At 42.7% G+C, this 27,950-nt stretch overlaps 2 protein-coding genes across 5 annotated transcripts in view; one reads left to right on the plus strand and one right to left on the minus strand.

The window, feature by feature from the left end:
- The window catches only part of PTCD3 (pentatricopeptide repeat domain 3), a 29,960-nt gene extending 11,802 nt beyond the window's left edge, over positions 1–18,158 (minus strand). The window contains exons 1-13 of one of the 4 annotated variants that reach the window (XM_029231573.1): positions 18,050–18,150; positions 16,190–16,242; positions 16,044–16,080; positions 14,704–14,755; positions 12,230–12,275; positions 7,033–7,101; positions 6,447–6,551; positions 4,785–4,908; positions 2,839–2,954; positions 2,253–2,323; positions 1,057–1,144; positions 389–449; positions 62–147 (exon numbers count right to left, since the gene is read on the minus strand). In XM_029231573.1, coding sequence (XP_029087406.1) covers positions 62–147; positions 389–449; positions 1,057–1,144; positions 2,253–2,323; positions 2,839–2,954; positions 4,785–4,908; positions 6,447–6,551; positions 7,033–7,041 — 660 coding nt within the window. In that variant the 5' untranslated portion in view covers positions 7,042–7,101; positions 12,230–12,275; positions 14,704–14,755; ... (1 more) ...; positions 16,190–16,242; positions 18,050–18,150. Of the gene's footprint in view, positions 1–61; positions 148–388; positions 450–1,056; positions 1,145–2,252; positions 2,324–2,838; positions 2,955–4,784; positions 4,909–6,446; positions 6,552–7,032; positions 7,102–12,229; positions 12,276–14,703; positions 15,497–16,043; positions 16,081–16,189; positions 16,243–18,049 lie in introns of those variants that run through there. The other 3 variants (XM_029231571.1, XM_029231572.1, XM_029231575.1) reach the window with 3 other exon arrangements.
- Positions 18,159–18,524: 366 nt separating this feature from the next.
- POLR1A (RNA polymerase I subunit A) overlaps positions 18,525–27,950 on the plus strand; it is a 75,712-nt gene continuing 66,286 nt past the window's right edge. Inside the window, exons 1-3 of the mRNA XM_029232224.1 lie at positions 18,525–18,699; positions 25,407–25,611; positions 26,951–27,100. Coding sequence (XP_029088057.1) covers positions 18,623–18,699; positions 25,407–25,611; positions 26,951–27,100 — 432 coding nt within the window. The 5' untranslated portion in view covers positions 18,525–18,622. The remainder of the gene's footprint in view (positions 18,700–25,406; positions 25,612–26,950; positions 27,101–27,950) is intronic.

The raw sequence follows: 27,950 nt of genomic DNA on the forward strand, positions 1-27,950 counted from the left end.
CGTACTCCTAGCGAAGAATATTTTAGGCCTATTAGAAGACAAAGTGAGAGTTCCTCCTTACCAATATATTATTCCATTTTTCTTCTAATTTCTCATTCGCCACGAATGCTGTTGCTTCAATCAATGAATTGAAGGTGTGTACATCAGCTATAAAGGAAGAAAACTACTTTAACAAAATTTGGGGTTGAAGATTAAAGGCAAAGACATGCACACATGTCTACAAAACTAGAAAACTATTCTCTTCTCTGGCTCTGGACTCCTGCTTCAATCACCAATACCACAGGAAAAGATTAAGAATGAACAAATGACTGAGGTAAAATCCCGAGATTTTATAGATGCCTGAGAGAAGAAGAGGAAGGACAGAGGGAAATTCTCCAAACACACTTACCACGAAGTCTGTTGTTTAATAATTCAGTGTACAAGTTTAATGCCTGCATAGGAGCTCGGTGCTGGAAAAGGGAAAGTATGAAAATTAAGGATCACCAAATTTGTTCATTTAAGAAATATGTGTGTATCGACTGCTCTAGGGTTTGGGAACACAGTAGTAAACAGATATGGTCTCATTCTCAAGAAACGTATCCTCCGTGCAGTGGTTCTCTAATGGGGCAACGCTGCTTCACAGGAGACACTGAATAATGCTTGGAGACATTTTGGCTGTCACAGCTGGGGCGGGAAGGATGCACCACCGGCATGCAGTGGACAGGAGCGGCTCCTCAAAGCCCTTCAAGGCGCTGGACAGCTCCACAAGAGCAGATTATCTGGCCCAACGGTGAACAGTTCTGAGGTTGAGAAGTGCTGATTTAGGGGAAGATAAAGATACATAAAACAGAGTTTCCCTGGTGGCGCAGTGGTTGAGAGTCCACCTGCTGAGGCAGGGGATGCAGGTTCGTGCCCCGGTCCGGGAAGATCCCACATGCCGCGGAACAGCTGGGCCTGTGAGCCATGACCGCTGAGCCTGCGCGTCCGGAGCCCGTGCTCCGCAACAGGAGAGGCCGCAGCAGTGAGGGGCCCGCGTACCGCAAAAAAAAAAAAAAAGATATCTAAAACAAACGTTACCTTCACCATTCCTCGGATCATTGTGCAGTAGGAATGTGCGTTTTTCTCTGGCATTAGAGCAAAGATTCTCTCAGCATTGTTTTTTGCTCTAGACACAAAAAAGTAAATGTGAACCAGAGGAAACAGGAAAAACCAGTAATACCAACAACTTACCATGTTCCAGGCACCGTGCTAAGCATTTTATGTGTATAATTCCAAGTAATTCTTGCCACCCAGAGTGGAAGACATGGTTATCATCATTTTGAAAACAGGAAAAACTGAGGCTCCAAGACCTCAAGTTGTTCAAGGCTTTACAGGCTAAGTGGCAGAACCAGGACTGAAAAGGTGTAATATATACTCAAGGTATTAAACAAAAAGCAAACTGCACAGCAGGGTACATAGTGACGTTTCCCCACCCTCTTTCAATTGGATACAGTTCCCCAGAGGCAACCACAGACAAGCGGTGTCTCTAGAATCCTTTGTCCTATTCTAGCCTATCCATGTGCTGTGTTATACAAATCATGCTGTACCTTGATTCTCCCTGTTACCAACATGTCTTGGAAATCAGACAGAACCAGGATTTGGGCCAAAATGGTGCTCCACAGTCAATGCTCTTAACCACTATGAGAAATTATTAATATCTACTGAAAAAATTTTTGATTCTATCCATTTTATCACTTCAAAAAAGACTTTAGTTATTAATGGTAGCTTCCCTTTTTCAGACATCTGTATGAAATACCTTTCTTTTATTTAGATGCTTCTACTCAGTTAATTTAATTCTGAAATGTTAAATGATATTCACCTTTTGTTCGGAAGTGAATACTCCTGTTTGCTGGCCACTAGTCTGAACTTAGAACTATGCTCTAGCATGTGTATTCTAACATAATAAAAAACTGTGAATCTTCTAGAATTAGAGGTATATATTGCAAGGTAGGACTACTGATGAAACTACCAAAAGAACCATACCATGAAGGTTGCATGGAGTTAGATGGAAAAAAGAAGTCAGGTGTCAACCTTGTGCTGCTGGTTGGAGGCAAAGATCTAAAGAAAAATGGTCCAAAAACATATGAAAACCAACTGAGACATTTATACTGCACACTGAAAACAAAATGCATTTTAGAATATTCCAGGATCGTATCTTCTTCAGGGGCTGATGGGGAACATTCCACGCACTGTACGGAGCCATAACACGAAGTTCTAATCATGCTGTAACATACCTCCAAGTAACTCCAAGCTGATGACCAGCCTTCTTCTTAGGTTTCTCGTTACTTCCCTCTGTGGCCTCTTCCTGAAATGAACCATCACCAACAGATATAAAACAAAATATGACAATGGAATGCATTCTCTGAGGAAACTTCAGAAAAGCAAAGGAAATACAGATCCAATAGAAGGCAAAAAGGAAACCCAGTGTTTATTAAGAAATATTAATTTCTAAAGTGTAGAGTATGCTCACTCCTCTCTGCCCACCTACGTATGAATTTTTGAGGGGGTTGGAACCAGGGGTTTTTCCCCCTGTCCCTATCACTTTAAGGAACAACAACAAAGGGGCCTGTCCAAACATTTCTGGTCAAAGGTTTGCTGCATGTGGCAGGCAAGGTCAAAATATTTTTAAGGAGGGAACCAGGGCAAAACAATTGTTAAAATCCGTCTCCTTCTCCACATTTCTGTCCAGGCTATGTAGTATGCCACACCACACCTCAGAACAAATCTCTTCGACCCTAACACATGGCACAAGAACCTGCCTTACTCTGAGGAGGTACCACTACCAAAAGAAACTTTAAAAATCACTGCCAAAGCCATTACCAACTCTTCTGCTTGTTCACGTTGTTGAAAATTATAATTAGTTGAGGGCTCTTGGTTACCGTAGTAACATAATAAATCCAAGAGACTGTTAGTTGTTTCCAGAGATACGGTGGTTCCTGTGGGTAGGAGAAAAAAAGGGAAAGAAACCTTGAAGCATCAAAGAACTAAAGCCTATTAGATTAAAATTCTTCACTTTTTCCATGAGCTGTGGCTTCCTGGCTACATATTCAGTCTCATCCATCACCTTCTTGATGGATGAGTGTGCACTCCACATCAGCTTAAACACTTGGAGTGATACAGACAGGACACAATCCCTAACAGTGCTGTGTGACAGAAAAGATAAAACACAAGATCAAGTTTGACCCTGTGCTCATTTATTTTATGGACTCATATCCCCAGAGAAATTATCTCACAGTTCTAACTATCACCTTCAGACTGAACCCTCTGCAAATGATCGCCACGTTGTCCCCCGGGGCCAGTTCCATTTTTACAAATGCAAGCAGAACTATTCCTCTCGGGTCCAGGCCCTCACTGAAATACCTGCCTAGAAATACTTGCATGAATGCCTAATTATAGTAGCCTTTAAAAAATTATTGCTCAAAACATTATGTTCCCATCTTGACTCTTATGAAGGGGGAGAAAAGGGAACAGGAAGAAGTATGAAACATAATTTAGTGCTTTAAAAGAAAACTAACTGCATTTTTCTAAAGAAAATATACTGATAATACAAATGCCCATCAGGAAACTTAAAAGCCCAGAAAAGACAGCACGGCAGAGTGGACGGGACACTGGTGATGGAGTGTAACTTGACTGGGTCTTACCATCTCAAAGCTGTGTAACCCTAAAGATTACTTGTAATCAGTTTCCGTTATAAAATGGCGAGAAGCACACCAACTCATAAGGTGTTGTATAATTAAATGCCTAGCAAAGCGTATGGCAATTAGGGCCCTGATAATAAAATTTTGTTTCCTCTCCCAGTATGCTGCCTCATTCCATTACTCTGAATGAGTCGAGCGTTACGGGTTCGACACACTGTCTTTAGTGAACATGTGCATGTGCCTACACCACACAGTGTGTAAAACAAAGGAAGACAAGTCTTAGTACTAAGATGTTTGTCGTACTCAGCCAGCAGAGGGAAAAGCCTCCCTAAATGATAACCTGCATCAGCAATCCATTTGTACACCCGAAGCTTTAACAGGCTACACACCAAAATTCTCAGATCAAACACAGCTTTCTGCAAATGTTTCTTGTTGTGTTTAAGGCTGTATTGAGTGACTCAGTCCAGTTTCTATCTCTTGCACGTTTGGCTGATTTTTCTCCTAAATCACTGAACAGCACTCGGGATTCTAAAACTTAATGCTGCTGCCTTCCATGTTACTATAGGTACATTCTCATGACAGCTTACAAGCCCTGGCACCTAGATCTACACCCCTGGAGGTTCACCCAGATCAAATTCAGAGAGCTGCAGAATTTGACAGAAGTGACTTTTTCAAGGCCACAGTGCTAACTGGTGTCAGAACCTATCCAAACCTCTGATCCCGCAGCTTAGCGCTCTTTCCTTCTTAAATATTTCTTTTTTGTCTGCTTTATGCCTTCCAAACATACTTAAAGAATATAGGAAATGTGAATAGAGTATGTACACACCTGATGTTAAAAACAGAAGCTAAGGAAGAACGGCTATATAATTTGTCTACCTCTGATACAGCACAAGAGGACAAGATACTAACAAAGTTGCAACTCTACCCCACCCACAGTTTTAAAATGATGCTCAAGCAGAACATGACATATGACTTATTAAACTATAAAAAACACAAACATAGCCACTGAGCAGAGGAAGTAGCATAGCACTTGTAACTTATACTCATAACTTATCTGGATCACATACGTAACTGTGGCCCACTTCCAAGCCCATGTTCCCAGAGAGGCTTCAAATGAACTTAAGTCACCTGCTTGCAAGAGCTGATCGAACATGTCCACAGAAGCTTTGACTTTTCTGAGCTTGATTCGTTCCTGCAGAGCAGCCTCACTTATATCTTCAAGCTGAGGTTCAAAGTACTCAGGCATAAAACACTAGGAAAACAAGATGGCTAAAGTTATTGCAAACAGGGCAACGTCAAACGTAACTGGGGAGGACAAAATTTTGATCACCAACACACCAAAATAAAACTTCACTGCTCCGATTCATGCTTCATGCACCAGATACTATTTTTTTTAACAAGAATACCTCTGTAGGGAATATAACTTATTTCAAAAAACCTCTCCAGTCTCCAAAACAAGATTACTTAGCGATCTCCTAGCTTGGGGTGGAGAATTTAAAAGCACCCAAACATAAATATTTAATCCATATCTGAAGAATCTAATTTCCAACCAAACTTCCCAATTTCAAGGTGAACTTATTTTTCCCTTGCTAAAACCATCCTTCCTGCTTTCCTCCCAATCTTGGTTAAAAGTGCCACAGTACACCCAGTTTGCAAAGACAGAAACCTTTCATCCTTGATACTTCTTTTACTCTAAACGTTTAGTACTACCAAGGTATGTTGATTTTACCTCACTCACCAATTTACCCAAATATTTACTGAAGGCCTGCCTACTACTTGATGCCAGGCACTAAGCTAGACACTGGGGATAAACAGACGGAAGTCATTCTCTACCCTCAAGATGCTCACAATCTAACAGAAAGCAAATAGGGAATAATTATGATACAGCGTGAATGATAAATGATGTAAGAGGTCTCAGAGGTATGCGAATGCTGCCCGCCATGGGGGCAGGGGATCCACGGACGGCTTTAAGCAGAAGTGAGCTAAACACAGAAGAGTAACTGTTAAGTCAGAAACTTAACGGGGAAAGGATAGCCAACAAATGATCATTCCACTGCTGCCACTGTCTTAGTTCAGGATTCTAATATTTTTATGGACACAATCACACTGACTACCTAATTTGTCCCCAAGAGTCGCTGCTTGAGAAGCACAAGAGGGTGTGTCTGGGTGTGTGTGTGTGCGTGCTTTGGAAAGTAGGGAGATGTGAGAGGGAGCAGTTTTAGACGTAATGAGTCTGAGTTACCATTTCCACTAATAAACTCAGGAGGGCAGAGCCCATGTTTCGCTCACCACTGTATGACACGCTAAGCACAATGCCTAACACACAGCAGGCCCTGCACACTCCTCATGGCTACAGAACAGAGGTAGCTGGAAATGCAATCTGGAGTTCAAAGTAGAGATACCTAGGCCAGATATACAAGAATGCCAAATGGAGTATAAGGGTCACTGAAGCAGGAAGATTCTGGACAGAAAAAAGAGAAAGTGACTGAGCATGGAACCCTAAGAAAAAGACACCAGGGCTTAGAGTAGATAGAAAAGCTAATGAGGGAAACGAAAAAGGAACAGTCACAGAGGTAAAGATCTAAGAGTCTGGTGTCACATAAAATGGAGAGCAAATACATATAGTTTAATAAAGGTTAGTATTGTAAGCAAAGATAACCATAAACATTAAAAGACTTTTCACCCAAATACTGTAGGCATTCAAATGGCTACTTAAATATTAGCCATGAAAACTTAGTTTAAGTTACAATTACATAGTATTATCTGAAAATTCCAATTACCTCTCCTTACCGGTATATGAGGTTCAGCTATGTCTTTCTGAAAATATTTGGGATATGAATTAATAATAAACTTTGCTGCATTCTCCCCGGACTTCTTTGCCAACAAAAATGAATGCTATATAAAGAAAAACATTTAGATATAAGTTGATATAACCTGTAATTTAAACTCAAGAGATCAAAGTCACACCCTCAGCAAAAATTTTCTGCCCCCTTAAAAAAAACAGAGAATACAGTGATACACAGAATCCCAATTAGAAGTTAAACTACATAATTATTACTTATCTACCTCTGCTGAGTGTGACATAATTTCAGGTCACATCTTACATACAGCTTGAGGTATATAAAAGCAAGTGGATGGCTCTATAGTGGGAAAGAGCCCTAAGTACTAAAAACCCAAACCAAATACCCTCTCCACAGGCAATCTCTAAAACTTTTTGGTAAAAGTAGTAAAAGATTCAGAAAATCTACCAATTTATCTATCAGCATCTGTAAACTTTTCAAAAGTTTTTACAACTAAGCTAAGTTATACATGTACTCTTGTACCCAAACCAACAAAATAAAACATATTACTAGAGAAGTTTCATAAAAATACTCACAGATTCCATAGAGGATGTTGGTATGAGATACGGATCATCTTGAAATGCGTAAGGGGCAGCTGTAGCATCCTGTGGAGAAGACACAGAAGTCTCTTTAGCTAGATTTTTATTAAGAGGACCTTGCGGGTTTTGGTGATGACTAAAAACTCTGTAAAGTAAGTTTTAACTATACATGTATCACAGAAGCAGAAATATGTATGTCTGCAGACACTAATGCCTACACTGCACCCATGGCTCTGTAGAGCTGGTTGTAATTATGCACAACTTAAAGCAAACAATGGCTCAAACCCCCATGACTGCTTTTTAATTGAAGGCTGCTATCACCAGGGACAATTGCTGTTTTAAACTGAAGGTCAAGAGCTTCTGAATTAACTAGCCTGGGCACCAGCTTCCTGCACTAAGGTTTCCTGCAAATGGAGGAGAGTAGTTACTGGGCCCTCTCTGGAGGCAGGAACAGCAGCTTCTCCCGCGTCCTGTTGCCCAAGGTTCTATACTTCCAGGTAGAACCCTGAGCAAAATTAACTCTCCGGCACCACTAGAGGCTCACTTAGAACGGCCCTCAAATTACTTCTTCTGGCCTTCTCCTATCCCTTGGAGCCCCCTTCCCTGGGCCTTCTGGCAACTTTGTTCCACAGGAAAAACTCAACTTGCATCCTGAATCTCTTCTGTCCCCTTGATGCCTTGTCTTACTGACCTGGATTCTCCAGGGGAGAGCCTCCCTGCGGCTCTCACAGGAAGGACGCTCATACCTAGGGCGCGGAGGCAGTACTCTTTGGGGTCCTCGCTTCCTGATGCCTGATGCTGTATTCCCTTTATACTCATTTGAGGCTCCTTTCATCTGGTTATACCACTCTCTACCAACATGTGGTGGGTATGTAATGGCAACGCAGAGGAAGCAGTTCTAGGGCAGTTGCCCTGGACTATTACTCCCCGATTACTTGGCTCTGTCCTGTCCACCATCCTCATCGAATACCTGTTTGGGGCCCCTAGCTCTGTGACATGCTGGACTTCCCTTACTAGACTTACTCTTCCTATTTGTTTCCTACGTTTTCCTCCCTCAATGATTTCCAAGCCCTTCATGGCTTCTGAGAAACAACTTCTCTACTTTGGCCCTGTAGCTCAGATGCCTCACTCTAATTTATCCCCAACTGAACTTCCCTGACAGAGCTCCTTCTCCCTCCTATCTTCTCTATCTCAGTGAATGGTACCAAGCACTCTGCAAGCCAAGCCAAAGACCCTCTCCTACTACTTCCACTCAACTAACCTGTCACCAGCTGTGGTCAACTCGAGCTCCTTAACATCCCCTACCTACTCCACTGTCCCTTATCCCCACTGCCACTGCCTTAGTTCAGTACCTTCCTTATTCATTCATTCCATATTTACTGAGCACCTCGAATGTGCCAGGCATTATTCTAGCTACCAAGGAGACAATAAAATCTTATCCCCCATAGAGCTCACAATTTAGTAGGGAAAAAAATCTCCAGACAACAAAAATAAATAAAACATATAGTAATTTTAAAGGCAATAACTGCTATGAGAAAGAAAGAAAGGAAGGGAGGGAGGGAGGGAGGCAGGGAAAACGAACTATCAGAGAAGAGAACCATACATTTATTAATTTTTGTGTGTGTGTGTGTGTGTGTGGTACGCGGGCCTCTCACTGCTGTGGCCTCTCCCGTTGCGGAGCACAGGCTCCGGACGCGCAGGCTCAGCGGCCATGGCTCACGGGCCCAGCCGCTCCGTGGCATGTGGGATCTTCCCGGACCAGGGCATGAACCCGCATCCCCTGCATCGGCAGGCAGACTCTCAACCACTGCGCCACCAGGGAAGCCCTAATTCTTTTTTTTAATTAATTAATTTATTTTTGGCTGTGCTGGGTCTTCGTTGCTGCGCACAGGCTTTCTCTAGTTGTGGAGAGCAGGGGCTACTCTTAGTTGTGGTGCACGGGCCTCTCATTGCTGTGGCTTCTCTTGCTGCGGAGCACAGACTCTAGGCGCATGGGCTTCAGTAGTTGTGGCACATGGGCTCAGTAGTTGTGGCTTGCAGGCTCTAGAGCGCAGGCTCAGTAGTTGTGGCACACGGGCTTAGCTGCTCTACAGCATGTGGGATCTTCCCGGACCAGGGCTCGAACCCATGTCCCCTGCATTGTCAGGTGGATTCTTAACCACTGTGCCACCAGGGAAGTCCCCGAAACACACAATTTTAAATGGTGTGGTTGAGGAAGGCCTCAATGAAAAGGCTTGAAGAAATGAAGGAGGAAATTATGTGGATATCTCAGGGAAAAATACTCCAGGCAGAATAAACAGCAAACATTAAAGCCCTGAGGCAGACCCAGGCCTACTAAGAAACTGAGAATTAGCCAGGAGGCCACGTAGAGCAGAGCCCTCAAGGAAGACGGTAGGAGATGTGGCAGTGGGGGTGGGGCTGAGCACATAAGGCCTCAGACGCCCTCGGATGGACTTCAGCTTTTATCTGAATTATGACAAATGAGAAGACAAGGAATTCTGGGTAGAAGAGGGCTGTGATTCAACAGTGTAGCAGGTCACTGCGGCTGCTTAACTGAGAACAGTCTGCAGGGGCAGAGGAGGTGAAGAGGACAGAGGGGGCTGTAATTAATCCAAGATGGTAAGAGATGATGGTGGCCTGGATGACCAAGGGGATCATGGTGATGACAAGTGCTCAGGATTTGGATGCTGTGCAGGAAGAAAAGTTACCAGGCTTGAAATTGCTATTCTTAGAAAGGCCTGCTTGCAAGGCCTGGTGGGCATCTGGGAACTTGGATTTTGGAGGGTTCCCACCATTCCCAGTACTGACCTAACTGTACTATGTGGTTTATGCTAAACTCCTGCTTTCCTTCTGGGAGTGTGGAATTCTGGTATGTGCCAGACATAGACTCTGGGCACTGAGTCTCTAAAGAGCTTTCCTGATAAACTTTTCCACGTGTTGTCACAACTCTGCTGGAGGAATTAAGTGAGTCCTTTGTGACTCCACTGGGAAAACACTCTTGGAAGCTTTCTCCTGGTCTCCTTTGGACTTTACCCCACGTGCCTTCTTCTTTTACTGCTTTTGCTTTGTGTCCTTTCGTTGTAATAAAACATAGCTGTAGGACCACATGCTCAGTCCTGTGAATCCTCCTAGCAAACCACTGAACCTTGGCGTGGTCTTTGGGACTCCGTACACAAATATTTTGATGGAAGAAACAGGATTTACTGAAGTGCAGCACATGAAAAAGAGGAGCAACTAAAAGCATGGAGCTGCCATTAATGAGATGGCAAAGAATGTGTGAGTTTTAGAGAGAAAGGGGCTGGGCTTTGGACATGTTAAGATCATTATTATACATTTGATAGGAAAGGTTTCTCGTATCCACATTGCTGTCTTTCCTAAAATTTTTTTTTTTTTGCGGTACGCGGGCCTCTCAATGTTGTGGCCTCTCCCGTTGCGGAGCACAGGCTCCGGACGCGCAGGCTCAGCGGCCATGGCTCACGGGCCCAGCCGCTCCGCGGCATGTGGTATCTTCCTGGACCGGGGCACGAACCCATGTCCCCTGCATCAGCAGGCGGACTCTCAACCACTGAGCCACCAGGGAAGCCCCCTAAAATTTGAATGATTATGTCACACCACTGCTTAAAGTCTTTCAGTGGACTTGAATAAAAATCAGAAGACCCTAGCATAGCATTCATGCTCTTGCCTCACCTCTCATTGCTCTACCCCACAAATTCTTGCTTCCCCCATACAACCTACTCATTCTATGCCTTTGTGCCTCTGCTCCTGGTGCTGCCTCTGCTAGGTATGCTCTTTCCCACTATCCTGGCTTCTCATCTTCCAAGCATCGATCCGATACCAGCTCTTCTGGAAGTCCTTTCCCAGTCTGGGTTATGCACCCTCTCCTCAGTGCTCCTTCAGCCTCCCTCTCTAGAAACTATGCAAGGACGCTGTCTTAATTCTACAACCAGCACAGTGCCTGGTAAGCACAGTTAAGGGCAGAATGTGTGGTTACTGAATGAACGACTATCCCTTGGATTTTAAGTGCCCAAACACATACAAGTCAGACAACTCCACACATAATTCTGTAACTTCTTTGACTTGAAAGGGCCCTGGGCCATTCTCATTAAAAAACTGAGAACAGTCTCAGAGGCCTATTTCACGAGTTTACATTTCAGGTGCCTATTTATGGATAAGTGAGCTGAAAATCTCAATGTCTTGCTAGTGTGGAGATGCAGTATTTAAAAACACGTCCTCAGATACTGCTAGGGTATATCAGTGCATATTTGGCCTGACAGCCTATAAGTTTAGCATCTACAATAGAAGAAAAATTCTGGAAATCTGTGGTAACGGTCTCAGGGAGGGTCAGAATCCACACAGACATTGCAGCAAAAAGAAAGGACTTAATTACTTTAGACATTTCCCCCACAGCTGAAACTGAAAGTACAGTTTGCAGCTAATGAAAAATACAATCAATCAGAAAGTTCCATTTCTAAGACATTTACCAGGGTTTCAGTTTATCTATCAAGACTACAGACTCTATTCTTGAACTGTCAAGAGAGCAAATTATTCACAAATAAATCACCAAGATAGCTGGAGCAATAATGAAATAGCTAGCACTTACCGAGCATGTCCTTTGTGTTAGGCACAGTCCTAAACCCTTTCACGTGTACTAACTTATTTAATTCTCACCCAAACCTCAAGGTTTGGTGCTATAATTAAATCCCCATTTTATAGATAAGGAAACAGAAGCATCAAGAGAAAAGGTCACTTTGTGATAAAGATGAAACAAAACATTTGGCTCCAGGACCCAGATTCTTAATCACTGAATTACTTCCAGCATGGTGGGTACACTGTTCTCAAAGTTGGTCTACAGATCACTTGCATTAGAGTATCACACCCAAACCATTCCCCAGGAACATGCATTTCAACAAGCTCTTCAGGAGGTTAAGTTTAAAAATCACTGGCATAGTATAAAAACACTGAATTTGGAGAAAAAAGACATGGTACTAAGTCAGGGTTTTAATATCCTAAGTAGCCCTGGGCCAATCACTTTAAAAGCTTTAGTTTTCTCATTTGTCACATGAAGGGACTGAACTAGATATTTCTAATAAGAAACTCTCTAGATCTACAACAGTTTAATTGTGAATCATGCAGAGATATGAACATAAGTTATTATTAGCTGAGTTAGATACAAAAACCTAAAATTCCTACTTACCCTGTGTACCGTGGATGCAAGTGCCTGAAGAACAGCCACTTTATCCCTAAGAATGAGAATCACAAGTTAACCGTCGTGAGGGCTTTTCACTCACAAAGCGGACAAGTGGTCCTACTCTCAGAATGGACTGGCCAACAACAAAGCTCAGGTCTCAAGTAGAGCCAGTTCTGGTCTCTCAAGATCACTAGAATAATAAGTTAGAAAATGAGAAAACTGTTTAGTTCTCTTGCCCAAAGGTGGTTAGTACACGTTCCATGCTACACTCTCTGGCCTGGTCCCTATAACCATCACCCAGGGCTAGCAATTTTCACCCTCATCTCATCAAACTGTCTAACCTGAATCTTTCCTCCTCCTACCCATTTTCCTATGCATTCTTACTGTAGTTTTCTGTAATATTCTTCCCTTTATTATCCAAACTGGTGGCTCTTAATTCAGCTATATATGAGAATAAATCACAAGCCGCACTCTGGACTGTTGAATCAGGACCCCCAGGTTCTATGGAGAACTGTCACATTCATTCTTACTGAATTCCCAGATGATTCGAGTTTAGAACCTCTCAACTATATAACCTTTATAAGAAGTTCAGGCCAGCCACCTACTATGACTATGGGTAGAGACATTCACTAACTACTGAAAAGAGGAGGTTTCACTGGAATAATTGACAAACAAAATAATTTGGTTTCAAATGTATTTTTACTTGTGTTAGATTTTGTGTTTCATTTCAAAAAGGGAAATAAGAATAAACTTAATAAACCAAACGTATTTTTTAAATAAAGTTTAAACATACACTCATAATTTCAGTTATTTGAAAAAAAAGAAAACACGTAGGAAATTTTATACTATGTCAAGACTAATTCCCTGACATACACAACATCTACTGGATTTTCTAAAATCACACTTAGTAATTTCAGTGAAAGATATTCTTTCATCTCTCAGTATTCCCTAACTAAATCCTATGTTAGCATATTTAAGTCGTATCAAGTGAGTACATCTTTACAACATATTGAACAAATGTAAGTGAAAAAATTATGAACATTCAGATCACTCACTAAAAATAACCTCAATGAATACATTATACTTAAAAAAAAAAAAAAAACAACTAGACTATTATATCTGGTGTCATTTTGTGACCCCCTCCTCCTCTACTGTAAGTTTGGTGTTTATACTTCCAGAACTTTAAAGGGTACTTTTACAGACATACCATCATAAAACTAAATCGAAAACATATACTGTCATTCTGGATACGTGCTTCCATAAGTTTGACTGTATTATCCATGCTACGATGTGTAAATCTAATTAATTCCTTAAATGTTATATTGTATGATAACTGCTTTTTATTATCCCCTTACATATGGGCATTTGGGCTATTTCAATTTCTTATTATTCCCAAGTTGTAAAGAACACTGTCATCCATGTCTCTCTGGGCGTATTTGCAGGGGCTCCTCCAGAATGGCTAACCGATAAGGTGTGCACATTTTAGGTCGTGGTTCTGCCCACTTTCCCTTCAAAGTGTTGTTCCAACTGACTGCCCAAGCAACAACTGTATCTGAGCATCCATTTCTCCACATCCTCTTCTGGCCAATCTGGTAAGTTTTAACATCCATTCCTTTAATGAGCCCAGTTACCTATGCACTGATCATAATTGGGCTCCCTGCCCTCTCACAGTAACTACACCATCCAGATTAGCGTGCTCAGAATACTCTATCCTGTCACATTCCTATAGGAAAACTCACAGTGACTCTCTTTGTTAGTCTTCTACGGCATCTGTGATCTGGGAAAGATACCTTAAAAGCATCTTAACAGCCTTAAAAGATGCTTCATCTCTCAAATAAGGCAAGAGGAATTTGTAGTCTTTATGGCTTCTTCTAGGTCTAAAAGCACAAATTCCTGAGCCTGGAAAGCAGAGGCTATCAGAGAGCCTCTATCAATCGCTTTGTCTGTAAAGGGACAGACAGTAAGTATTTTCGGCTTTATGGGCCGTGAGGACTGTTGCAACTACCCAGCTCTGCCTTTGGAGCATAAAAGTAGGCACAGATAGTAAGTTAACAAATGAGTGAGGCTGTGTTGCAAAAAAAAATTTAAGTGACACTGAAATCTGAATTTCACATAATTTTCACGTGTCATCAAATAGTCTTCTTCTTTCAACTATAAAAAATGTAAAAACCATTCTTACCTCATGGGCTGTAAATAAATAGGCCTCAGTTTGCTCTCTACCAACTACCTTATTTCTCCTATTCTAATAGAGCATTTTTCACAGGCCTGCCTGCATGGTCTCCTACTACCACCAGACAGATCATGATCACGTCCCACCCTATCTTACTGCTTCTATATCTGTGGGGCTTATAGTTTAGGGTTTATAAGAATTACCTGCAGGAATATGTATTTTAAACAAAATTCCCTGGTGATTCTGATGCCAACAAAATCATCTGACCCATTTTAAGGTACAGCTAAACTATGTTTTCAATAAAACTCACCTTGATTACTGCAATACAACCACTCTTCGTTCCATCATATCCTGTGTAGCCCCTAGTCATGTGTAAACAGTTATGTACACATGTAAAGTGGGTGTAAGACATAAAGTATAAAATATGCACACAACTCAACTAGACTTTAGTCCATCTGAACACATCCTCAATACATTCCCTCTCTTGTATTCCCTGTGGTACCTTTGTCAGGGATAGAGGCACAATGAGTTGGTAAAGTACACTGGACTGGAATGTCATTCAAGAAATGCCTCATTCACGATATGTATATTCCTACTCTTATCTTGGTTCTGATTCTCAGTCCAGGGAAGACAAAAATGACCCTGAATATAACCATATAATAAAATACTACACAATCATTCAAAATTTAAAACAGAGTATAGAACGGTACATCTAACAAATCAATTCTGCTAAACTAAATGTATACGTACAACTTCAAATGTTATATCCCAGAACTTTAAAATAATAGATATCACCTATTGAGATCTGATTCTGTGGCAGAACTGTTCAAATGCTCATTTAATCCTGAGGCAGGTACTGTATTACCCACATTCTACTATGGCACAGACAGATTAGGTAACTTGCCTCTGAGCACAGTGATTGTTGGTAATTTTATTTCCTTTCTGCATGTTCAATTTATCCCACTGAACAATAGCCATTAGTTACCTTGCTAATTAATGGCAATAACCATGAATTACTTTAGTAATTTAAGAAAGTTTTTTTTAAATGAGCCTGAATCTTCAGGTCATACTCAAAAAACACCTGGCTTTTTGAAGGATCTTTTTTTTTTGCAGTACGCGGGCCTCTCACTGTTGTGGCCTCTCCCGTTGCGGAGCACAGGCTCCGGACACACAGGCTCAGCGGCCGTGGCTCACGGGCCCGGCCGCTCCGCGGCGTGTGGGATCTTCCCGGACCGGGGCACGAACCCGTGTCCTCTACATTGGCAGGTGGACTCTCAACCACTGCGCCACCAGGGAAGACCCCCATAAAGATAATATTTTTTTTAATCTCCCAATAACGTGAAAACTTCCTTTAAAAAAAAATTACTCTAATAATGATGCTCATAATTGACCATCACTACATAAACACTAACCCAAATTTAGTTCAGAAGGTCTTTTAACTCTTAAGTAAATCTCATTCCCCATTCACACACTACTCTCTACCTTCCTCTTCTATGTTCTTTCAGACCCCTAAGCTTTTCTCTCCTCAATGGTTCCCTCCCCAAGAATGCTCTCTCATTGCTATTCCCGTCACTAGTTTCTTACCTAACAATGTTTCGCTCATAATAAGCACTTAACCACTTGCTGAATGAACACTGATGGAATACTCACCAAGTTTTCTTTTTTGGAATGACCACTTCTTCAGTCCCTTAATGTGAAAAATAAAACAAAGTGAATCAGTTTCCTAATACTACTACTATAAAGAAGTATAATGCATTAATATAAAAATTGAGTTACTTCAATATATTTTTATATACCTGTTGCACCAGCTCCTTCAACCTCTGGGACGGCTGCACTTCCAGAATAAAATCTACAAAAAAATAAAAGCCCTAAAGCTAATACTCATTAATGAACTTCCCAGCTCACCTCCACTTATATGCAACTCAGCCAAAATTTTCCAATTATCACGGATCAAACCAACTGGATAATTCATGTCAACGTATGCTGAGAAGACATGGTCTCAATGGCAAGTTCAAAATGATTACAAAATATGTACAAGATATAGACATCATATTGCCAAAAAATTTTTAAATCAGGCCATCTCATTAAATAAAATCAGGGAAAAAAAGGAAAAATTTAGTAGCACTTGAACATTTGAGCAGCTTATCTGAAATATAAGGAACTTTCACCTCTGAGAACCCAAAACACTGAGGCTAAAAGGGATGATGTAATGAGCTCCTGATTTTACATGGATGATGCCCTGATGACAATAAAAGATTATCCCACTTAAAGCAATTTTGACAAATTATGAAACTAAGATCACCACATCCTTTCATTGCACTTCCTTCAACAATCAGGAATGTACCAAATGTACGTGTCCTAATTTAAACTTGGAACAATTTATATTATTTTTTTAACGCAAAATATAGAATCACTGACCCATGAATGAGTTTTAAAACGTTCTGATCATGCTAAAAAATAAAGTCAATATACCACACAGATAACGTACACTACCTTGTAAGTATTTCCTTCCTAAATAGCATTGGTACCATTCAGAAAATTGTCAAGATGTGATTAAATGAAGAATTACTTCCTCTACTAGTATCTGGTCTCAGGCATCATCTTAAAACAATACCTCTCTGCTAGGGATCAACTTCAGAAAGGGATCAATTCTTTCAAATCATGCTGTTTCTCGTGACATGTATGTCACATACACCACTCTTGTCTTGTGGGTGAAGACTGAGGGAGAGATGCTGCTGCCAAATCAAAGGAAATGGGTAGAAAAACAACAACACTGGGCACCACCGGGAAAAGGACTGGGATTGAACAGCAGCATTAAGGCTTCTGCAGTACCAGGTGGAGCGTCTTCTCTTTTGTGAGGATTGAGGAGGGAAGATGTTACATATAAAATGTATACTGTAAATTACACACCTCACTTATTACTCACAATTTTCTAATGGCTACTACTAGCTCCAGTTTACACATAAGGGAATTTGTCTACTATCACTTCACAAAGGAAATGGCAAACATCAAATCCAAAATTAGGTTATTCCCAAATTTTCACAAATTCCCGCCTCTCATACTTCCATAACGCCAGACTGTACCTAGTGAAAAAAACTACACAAATGATACATGCGCCAAGTTTTAACAATCACAGCAATCCTATTCAGATTGTGTTCAGATCTTTTAGACTTTGTTTTTATAAACACCTGTATAATTTCTTTGGCCAAACATCCCCACAACACCCAGCACACAGTGGAACTCGTAAACTGCCTTTAACTTGGGAAAACCTGATTTTCCCCCCTTCCTCCCGGTCGGTGAAAACGGGTAAGAGCGGATACAATTTTTCTTTCTTTTAAAACTTGGGGAGACGTTGCCAATACCCACACTTACTAGAACGCAAGATCCACAACAGCAGGATCTTGAATTTTGCCAAGAGTTCTAACCCCGGGGTAGGCGAGCCCCAGCAATAAATATCCCCCCAACCAGCGCGTTTGGAGCCCTTCTTCAAGTACGCGGACTCCGCGTGCCAGCTTCTCGTGGCATGCAGCCGCGAGCGCACGCACGCGCCTTCCACTCCACCTTACCTAGTTCCCCAGCTCTCCGGGGGTAAAGGGGATACATATGGCCCAGGTGATCCTGGGGTCTTTCTCATGGATTCTCCAAGCTTCTCTTACCTGCTACTGGGGGCCCGTCCGCAAAGACCTGCCCGTCGACCCGTCAACAGTAGGCAAAGCCCGCGGCGTACCCTCAGCCACTGAGCCGAATGTACGACCGCCATCTTTGACGTCTTCGCAAAGCATGCGGGGAAAAAATGCCCTCCACCTAAGGCTGTGGGGGAGGGGGGAGGGGGGCGTGGAATAGCTCGGCTATTGGCTGAGACGGAACAAGACGAAAGCAATCATAACATAGGAGGTTACAGTCCCATGGTTTGAAAGATTTTGCTTCGGAAGTTAAAGGCTCAGTACACCTCATTTGCCTCAAAGATATTTCCTAAAATATTATTTTAATGTCTTATATGTATTCGATTATTTTCAAAATAAAAGGGCGAGTGAGAGTCGTGAAATTATTTCCTTCCCCCCCTAGATCGGAAATGTTATCGTCCACGTAAATCTTCCCGCGAGCCTTTCTCGCGCGCGCAAGCGCAGTTTAAATCACATGGTGGCTGCGGGCCGGAGGCAGCGTTGAAAATATACCCGTGGTGACTGGAATTTCTCTCTGGCTGTCAGAGCTCAGAACTGACCTGGAGGATGTTGGGATCAAAGAACATGCCCTGGCGGCGGCTGCAGGGCATTTCTTTCGGGATGTATTCGGCCGAAGAGCTCAAGTAAGGAGTTGGTGGGAAGCGTGCAGAGCTTCTTGGGGTCGGGGCCACAAACTACCGTTCCCAGAAGGTCTGGCGCCCAATTTCTCCTCAGAGTCCATGGCTGTCTGGCGCATGGCCTGCTGGGACCCGTAGTTCCGAGCACCGCCTAGAACCCAGTGGGGCTGGGGAAGAGTTTGCCCTTGGGAAGGTGGGGGACCCAGGTTGCAGCGTTATCATCCGCCAGTCTCCTCGTTAACTAGCCTGCGTTTGTATAGTTACTATAATGTCTCTGACGTGGTTTATTAAGCTCATGGTTAGTCTCTTCTTGTCTATAAAATGATGATCGTTCGAGACTCAATTCATGCGACAACTTCTCCTTGCTAGGACCGCTTATATTCTCTGCCTAATTACTAAATCAAAGCGGCCCTCTTCAGTCCTCATTTTGATCACCGTAGCATTTGACAGTCTTTGTCTTTTCCAGCACCTTATTTATTGTTTTCAGGTTGTTTTATTTATGTAACAAGTACTACTTCTTTCTTCCCTTTATCAACCCACAAACATTTATCCATCATCCAGTTTTTGCCAGGCACTAAGCTAAGCATTCAGGACACATTGGTGAACAAGGTCCTTGCATTCGTGGTTTATATTCGAATTCGTCTCAGGCTACGTAGCTGATTCCTCTTTTACTTAAATCTTGCTGCTCCTTGAGATTCTATTCTGGTCATACATGCTGCTTTTCTTGTCCTACATGTCCTCCCTAGACAATTTCACCACTTTCCTGAGTGATACTCTCAAATTTAAATCTCCAGACCAATTTTCGTTTCCTGATTCTTCAGACTCATTTTTTTCAGCTGTTTTTTGGACATCTCTATTTGAATTTCACACCGAGTTCTTAAACTCCTATACCAAAAACTCAACAACTACTTCCCCTAAAGGGAGAGGGAACTTGCCCCTCCAAAGTGGTGTACCTAGTCTAGTGCAAAATGGTCAATATTTTGTGACAGGACAAATATTCTAGATCTATTTCTCCTGACATCTCATTTACTTATTGGGCTCTTACTGTGTGTCACCTACGTGTCTATTCGTTCTATAACCTCCTTTCAACGCTACTGTTACTATCTTAGATCATACCCTTATCCCTTGTTTGAATTGTCTTTTTCTTCCGCCTCCCCCGCCCTTACACCAGTCCAGTGCATGCTCTACATTGCTGTTAAAATTATTCTTCCAAAGTGCAGACGTGATCATGCTACTCTCACCCTTAAAACCCTCCAGAGGCTTTCCATTTCCCTCAGGTAAATGATAGTTTCTTAGCTTAGCCTAAAAGTTTACCCATGATCAGGCCAATGCTGATTTTTGCTAAAGCATCATCCCTTCGCCAGCCCTACTAAACCACTTGCACATTCCATAAAGTGCCATCAGGTTTCAACGTCTGGGCCTTACCTCAAGCTATTTCCTCTGCATGCATTGTCCTCTCTGCCAGAGGGATCTACTTCTCTGCTCTTGCCCCCAACCCCCAGCAGACACCTGGAGAGCATCTCTCCGCCTCTTAAGGCTCAGCTCAACCTCCCTCATTTTCTGAGGTCTTTCCACACCTAGTACAGCTGTCTGTTATGGTGCCTCAGTTCCTATTTTTGCTTGTTTATATTTCTGCCTCTTTCCACTAGCCTTGAGCTTCCTCATTCCTTTCTTTTATCCTCAACTCTGGTCGAATGACTGGATGAATAAACTGAGCTACAACGGTATGCTGGCCCAGAAATGTCAATTATACCATCACTAGCCATACATAGTATTTCATCCAAAAGCAAAAGAATTGAATTTTTACAGGTTAATTGTGGAGTTTTTAGACAGGGAAGTGCATAAGCAAGTTTATACCCATTACTAGCATTGTAGACCTATTTGAGTCTGGGGTTGGCAATCAATCATTATGCTACGTTTTATTGTGTTAAGTTCTAGTAGCTTCCTAGGTCACTTGGAGTAAAAGCCAAGTCCTTAAAATGCCTTGGAAAGGTCATTCTGGCCCTTGCTACTTCTCTGAACTTACCTCTGTACTCACCCTGGCCTCCTTGCTGTTCCTGAAGCACCATAGTCACACATCCACCTCAGAGCCTTTGCACTCCCTGCTTCTTCCTCCTGTAAAGGTGACCACATGGCTCACTCCCCCATCTCCTTCAGGCTTTTGTTCAGTATAACCTTCCCCCAGCCACTGGCCCACTCTATTGTCCTTCCCCTTTTCTGCTTTACTTTTTTCATAGAATGTTCTGCCATCCAATAGACTGGGTGCTTATTTATCTTGGCTTTTGTCTGCCTGCCTTCAATAGGATGTAAGGCCCATGAGCACAGGGATTCTGATCTGTTTTTCCAGCATCTAAAGGTGTGTCTGGCACATAATAAGCACTCAGTAGATATTTGTTAAGTGCACTCATGGGTGGATGGGGGAGCTATCTATTCAGCGCTTGGTACTACCAGTCCTTACTGCAACCATTCGTGTTGGTGTCTGCAGTTACAGGAGAGGAAATTCCTGTCCAGCAGATAAAATGACTCTCTAGGAGGCAGCAAAGGTCATCCTCAAACCCAAGTTTGCTAGTCTTAAACTCTTTTCTCTCCAGTGGAATCCTTGCTGATTGCTCTTCCCATTGCATCCCATTCCTGCAATGATCAGAGGAGTTTTCTCCTCCCCAGCTAGAGAGAGGAACTTTGCTCCTTACCACATAGAAAGACTTAGGATGAAGATAAAAAAAAAATATGTATTCAGTTTTGGATGTGAGCTATTTGTGTTACCTTGACAAGCACAGGACACAGTTCTTCTGCCAGTTGACACAGGTGTGTGCCGGCCCCACCTGCCTACTCTTTTTCCATCACTGTAGGCTCCAGGCAAGGGAAGTGAAGTACCAACTTACAGAACATGATAGAAAGAGGATCTAGTGGTACAAGTCTTTGCACCCAGACCTAATTAATTTGTGTTTGCCTTATGCAATAAATGTTTTCCTTGTTTTTAATTCCAGTTAAGTTTTTTTTTTTGTTTTTTTTTTTTGCGGTACTCGGGCCTCTCACTGCTGTGGCCTCTCCCGTTGCGGAGCACAGGCTCCGGACGCGCAGGCTCAGCGGCCATGGCTCACGGGCTGTGGGATCCTCCCGGACCGGGGCACGAACCCGTGTCCCCTGCGTCGGCAGGTGGACTCAACCACTGCGCCACCAGGGAAGCCCCCAATTAAGTTTTAGAGCTTAGTGTAAAATGAATGAGAAGGAAATGTAGATGAATATTTATCCAACTTCGAAGGAGAAACACTTAGCCCAAAGGTAGTGGAAGAAAGCAGCAGTGAGTTTAACTCATTAAAAAAATTTAAATTATGCAAACAAAATCATGAAGAAAGTGAAAAGATGAGTCGGAAGAAATATCTGCAAATCATGCATCTGACAAAGGACTTGTATACTGAATATACAAAGCACTCTTACAACTCAATAATAAAACAGCAAACAACCCAATTACAAAACAGGTAAAGGATTTGAATAGACATTTCTCCAAAGAGGATATATAGATGGCCAATAGGTACACAAAGATGTGCTCAACCTCATTAGTTATCAAAACCACAGTGAGATACTATGTCACACGCACTAGGATGGCTAGAATCAAAAAGTCAGATCATAAAATGTGTTGGCAAGAATGTGGAGAAGTTAGAGCCTTGGTATATTGCTGGTGGGACTGTAAAATGGTGCAGCCGCTTTGGAAAACAGTCTGGCAGTTCCTCAAAAAGGTAAACGTAGAGTTACCATATGACTCAGCACTTTTATTCCTAGGTATATATCCATGAGAAATGAAAAAAATATATTCACACAGAACCTTGTGTACAGGACTTCCCTGGTGGCGCAGTGGTTAAGAATCCGCCTTCCAACGCAGGGGACACGGGTTCAAGCCCTGGTCTGGGAAGATCCCACACGCCACGGAGCAACTAAGCCCATGTGCCACAACTACTGAGCCTGCGCTCTAGAGCCCGTGCGCCACAACTACTGAGCCTGTGTTCTAGAGCTGGCGTGCCGCAACTGCTGAGCCTACATGCCACATCTACTGAAGCCTGCGTGCCTAGAGCCCGTGCTCTGCAACAAGAGAAGCCACCGCAGTAAGCCCGCACACTGCAACGAAGAGTAGCCCCTGCTCACCGCAACTAGAGGAAACCTGCACGCAGAAACGAAGACCCAACGCAGACAAAAATAAAAATTAATTAATTAATTAATTTTAAAAAAAGAGTACCCAGGAAATTTCCAATGCATTTGTAATTTAAAAAAAAAAAAAACTTGGATGCAAATGTTCCTGTCAGCATATTTATAGTAGCCAAAGTGTAAAACTAACCCAATAAAATATGGTGTATCCATGCAATGGAATATTTTTTGGCTATAAAAAAATGAAATACAGATACAGGCTGCAACATGGATGAACCTTGAAAACATGCGAGGTAAAAGAAGCCTGCTATAAGAGACCACATAGCATGTCCAGATGGACAAGTCTCTGGAGGCAAAAAGTAGATTCGTCATTGCATAGGACTGTGAGGGAGGTAGAGACAGATGGAGAGTGACTGCTAGGGTTTCCTTTACTGGGGAGGAAAATGATATTGTGGTGATGGTTGCACAGCTCTGTGGATATACTAAAAAACACCGAACGTATACTTCAAATGGACGAATCGTATGGTACATGAGTTACAGCTCAACAAAGCTGTTCGAAGAATTTATAAACTTTCGCCTGTGAAAAATGACAAAAGACATCACAAGCTAGGAAAGTATTTGCCACCAAAAAAGGTTAATGTCTTCATATGTAAGTAGCTCATGTAGACAATAATAAAAAAATTAAGATTTTTAACTTAAAAATGAGTTAAATCTTATTTTTTTAATTAAGTAAAGGACCAAAATGGCCTTTAAAACCAAACATAATAAAAAGATTAATTAACGTGACGGAAGGGGGTGGGTGGGATGCTGATTCACTTTGCTGTACAGTAGAAAGTAATGCAACATTGTAAAGCAACTATACTCCAATAAAAATTTTTAAAAAATTTTTTTAAAAGATATATCCTAATTTCTGTTAAAAAAAATTTAACATCACAGTGGGTAGCATTTTTTCACCTTAAATTTGGAAAGTTTTTAAGTGCTAAGACTCAGTGCTGGTTAGGACAGACAGACAATCTACTTATTGTTAGCCCATCTTTTCTGGAATGCAATATGGCAGAATATATCAAGAGCTTCAAAACAGTTCGCCCTGGGACTTCCCTGGCAGCCCAGTGGTTAGGACTCCAAGCTTCCACTGTAGGGGCCCTGGTCAATTCCTGGTCGGGGAACTAAGATCCTGCAAGTCATGCAGGAGGCCAGAAAACAAAACAAAACAGTTTGTCCCCTTTGATTCAAGGATTTCCCTTCACCAAGGAACTAATTATATTTTTAGGAAATAGTTAAAAGTTTGAATGATGCTACGCAAAAATCTTTATGCAGATAGGTGGCATGAGCTTACTTATAGTGGAGTTTGGCTAAATGAATTACATTAATTGACATATAATGAAAGATTTGGTGATTCTTTATTTTTGGCTGCGTTGGGTCTTCGTTGTGGCGCGCAAGCTTCTCATTGCGTTGGCTTCTCTTGCTACGGAGCTCGGGCTGTAGGCACGCGGGCTTCAGTAGTTGTGGCTCACGGGCTCTAGAGTACAGGCTCAGTAGTTGTAGCACATGGGCTTAGTTGCCCTGCGGCATATGGGATCTTCCCGGACCAGGGCTCAAACCCGTGTCCCCTGCATTAGCAGGTGGATTCTTAACCACTCCGCCACCAGGGAAGTCCCTGGTAGTTCTTAATTACAGAATCTTTCCAAAGAATTTTTAGTGACCTGAAGACACTTAAATGCTCAATGAAAATGACAAAGGCAATGCTAGAAATGGCAAATGATCCCAGTTACAGTTTTTAAAAATGTATCCATAGAAAGAAGTCTGTTAGCGGTTTTCTCTACACTGTGAGATTTGGATTTCATTATCTTTTTTTTCTAATATACAAAAAAAAAAAGTTTAAAAGCAAACTTGGCATGAACGTAATTTTGGTAAAAGTAGTTAGGTGTCCTATGGGAGCCTGCTTTCAACCAAACATAAAATACTGCAATGAAACCTTTAGTAAAGCAGGTTATAGTTCTCAGAGGTTTGCATATTTATGTTTAACTTTTCTCAATTCACTATTCCTACATACTGGGATTATTCCCTTTCTTGAACTCTGTGGGTTTGGGGTTAGGTCTGGTCCATATCTCACCACACCCCCACCATTCTGGGCTTTGTCACCTGAATTAAATCACTAACCACTCTGAGCCTGTTTCCTCTTCTGAAAAACGCATATAGTGATGCCCATATCAGAGGGTTCAAGTGAGACTAAATGCTGCTTATGACGCGTTTGGCGTGTAAGTTGGTACTTCTTTGTATAAAGTTGGCCAGTGTGTTTGGTTAGCGCAAGATTTGCACTAAATCTGTGTTTTAAAGATGTTACCAGTCACTGCTCTTCGTTCAGCACATAATCATTGAGCACCTGTTGAGCGCAGGCTCTGGGCTAAGTGCTGGGCTGCAGTGGGGAGCAAGGCAGACACCGAGTCTGCCCTCTGGAGCCGTCTGCACGTCTGAAGACACAGACATTAAACCATCCCTTTGTAAGTGCCGAAGAGGAAATGTCCTAGAAGTTGGGTAACTTTGTCTCACCTGGTATTTTTTTATCTCCCTAGGAAATTAAGCGTTAAGTCCATTACAAACCCTCGGTACCTAGATAGCCTGGGGAACCCGTCGGTGAACGGCCTGTACGATCTAGCTCTGGGCCCCGCAGACTCCAAAGAGGTGTGCTCCACCTGCGTGCAGGACTTCAGCAACTGCTCCGGGCACCTGGGCCACATCGAGCTCCCGCTCACTGTGTACAACCCTCTCCTCTTTGAGGTACGTTCTGGCCTGGGCTACCCTGGCCGCGTGGGTCTCAGGGTGCGGGTGGGATTTGTGAGTGCCACCCCTCTGCCTGGGGCAGGTGTCTCAGGAGGTCAGCTCCTGACACTTTGAGTGAAAGTGCCCTTTACTTGGCAATTTAAAACCTTGAGGAGCGAAATTCGGTACATTCAGCTTGGCCTCGAGCCCTACCTAAAGGAACTTCAGTTTGATTCCCATTGAGAAGAGCCACAGCTGGATTCTGTTTACACAGAGGGGAAAGTGTTCAGATCCGTCCCTAGACCTTTTGTTCTAAGGGCTTTATGTCTTTCAGAAATGTGGGTGGGGCTTCCCTGGCAGTAGAGGACTTTGGAATTCTCCAGGCCTCCCTGAGCCCTTCAGGTGGATTTGTTGGCTCTTGCTTAGTGGCAGGAAGAGCAGAGCTCCAGAAGGCCCAGCACTGAGCTGAGAATGAAGTTACTGTTCAGTCCTACTTTGAACACTTTTGGCTTCTTACGTCAGTTAACCCAGCCTCCGGGATTTGTACGTGGACATGATTTTTGTCTGTTAATCGTATTAGGGGAAGAGAATTGTTTTAGTTAAATACTAAACATTTGAAACATTATTTTAAATGAAACTTTTTTTTTTTTTTTTTTTTTTTGGCGGTACGCGGGCCTCTCACTGTTGTGGCCTCTCCCGTTGAGGAGCGCAGACTCAGCGGCCATGGCTCACGGGCCTAGCCACTCTGTGGCATGTGGGACCTTCCCGGACCGGGGCACGAACCCGTGTCCCCTGCATCGGCAGGCGGACTCTCAACCACTGCGCCACCAGGGAAGCCCTAAATGAAACATTTTAATTAAACGTTTTCAATAGTTAGGACTTCCCCGGTGGTCCAGTGGGTAAGACTCCACATTCCCAATGCAGGGGGCCCCGGTTTGAACCCTGGTCGAGGAACTAGATCACACATGCTGTAACTAAACATGAAGCAGTGAAGATCCCACCTGCCACTAAGACCTGGTGTAGCCTAAATAAATAAATATTTTTAAAAAGTTTTCAGTATTTAAGTGAGTACTAAATTTAGTATTTAAATAAAATAAAGGTAGTTCCCAACCTCAGACCCAAAGTAAATTTCTAGTGTTAATGGATTAAAATGAAGCCGTAAGAGAACACATAGAGGAATATTTATTGAGTTCTTATGGTGAAAAAGGGCTTTCCAGGTACAAAGGGTGAAGTAGAATTCTTAAAGGAGTAAACTGACAACATAGAAACAAAAATCGTAAGTATTTATTACGTTGAAAATCACTTTGACTGCTTTGTCACGTTCTAATATCCTGTCTCTCTTATTCCCTCTCTTCAGAAACTCTACCTGCTGCTCCGGGGTTCCTGTTTAAACTGTCACATGCTGACTTGCCCCCGGGCTGTGATTCACCTGCTGCTCTGCCAGCTGAGAGTTCTGGAAGTCGGGGCCCTACAAGCAGTGTACGAGCTGGAGAGAATTCAGTACAGGGTAAGTGGGTAGTGGCTGTCGTGGCAATCAGACAAGCCAGAGTGGTGGGTACAAGAGCTATTTGTGTGTGGCCCCTAAGAATAGCAGAATGCTTGAGCTTTAAGTCTTGTGACTGGGTACAAATAGCTAGGTGTGAAAACATGAAGCCATAAGAATAATTAAAGGACTTCCCTGGTGGCAGAGTGGTTAAGAATCTGCCTGCCAATGCAGGAGACACGGGTTCGAGCCTTGGTCCGGGAAGATCCCACATGCCGCGGAGCAACTAAGCCCGTGTGCCACAACTACTGAGTCTGCGCTCTAGAGCCCATGTGCCACCAGTACTGAAGCCCTCATGCCTAGAGCCTGTGCTCTGCAACAAGAGAAGCCACCGCAATGAGAAGCCCACACACCGCAGTGAAGAGTAGCCCCCACTGGCCGCAACTAGAGAAAACCTGTGCGCAGCAGTGAAGACCCAACACAGCCATAAATAAATAAATTTTTTAAAGAAGATATTGTCCTAGTCTCCAGGAACTCCCTCTCTTTATCCTCCTTGTGTGCTTATTTCTGACAGTTTGTCATTGTACTTAGCAAATTCTTTGTAGGAATAATTTGAGGTCTGGGATGCTGGCTGCCTTCCTCCAGAGAGGGTTCTTATTGCTTTTGCCATATGCTTGGTGGCCTGGGACAATCGTCGTCCATGTTCAAGGCTGGACTGCACTGCAGGCTATGGGAAGCCAGGTGGTTCTGTTCCAGGGCTGGTCTAGTTCCCAAGGACATAGCGCTTAGGGTCCCCAGCCTCCTGTGTTTGTGGGGTGCGATATGGCAGGAAGACACCCCGTTAGAGCCCTGCCCTTGCACTAACTATAAGCTT

This window comes from Monodon monoceros, unplaced genomic scaffold, assembly GCF_005190385.1.
Source record: "Monodon monoceros isolate NGI ecotype Baffin Bay Population unplaced genomic scaffold, NGI_Narwhal_1 Super_Scaffold_19, whole genome shotgun sequence".
NCBI classification, from domain to species: domain Eukaryota; kingdom Metazoa; phylum Chordata; class Mammalia; order Artiodactyla; family Monodontidae; genus Monodon; species Monodon monoceros.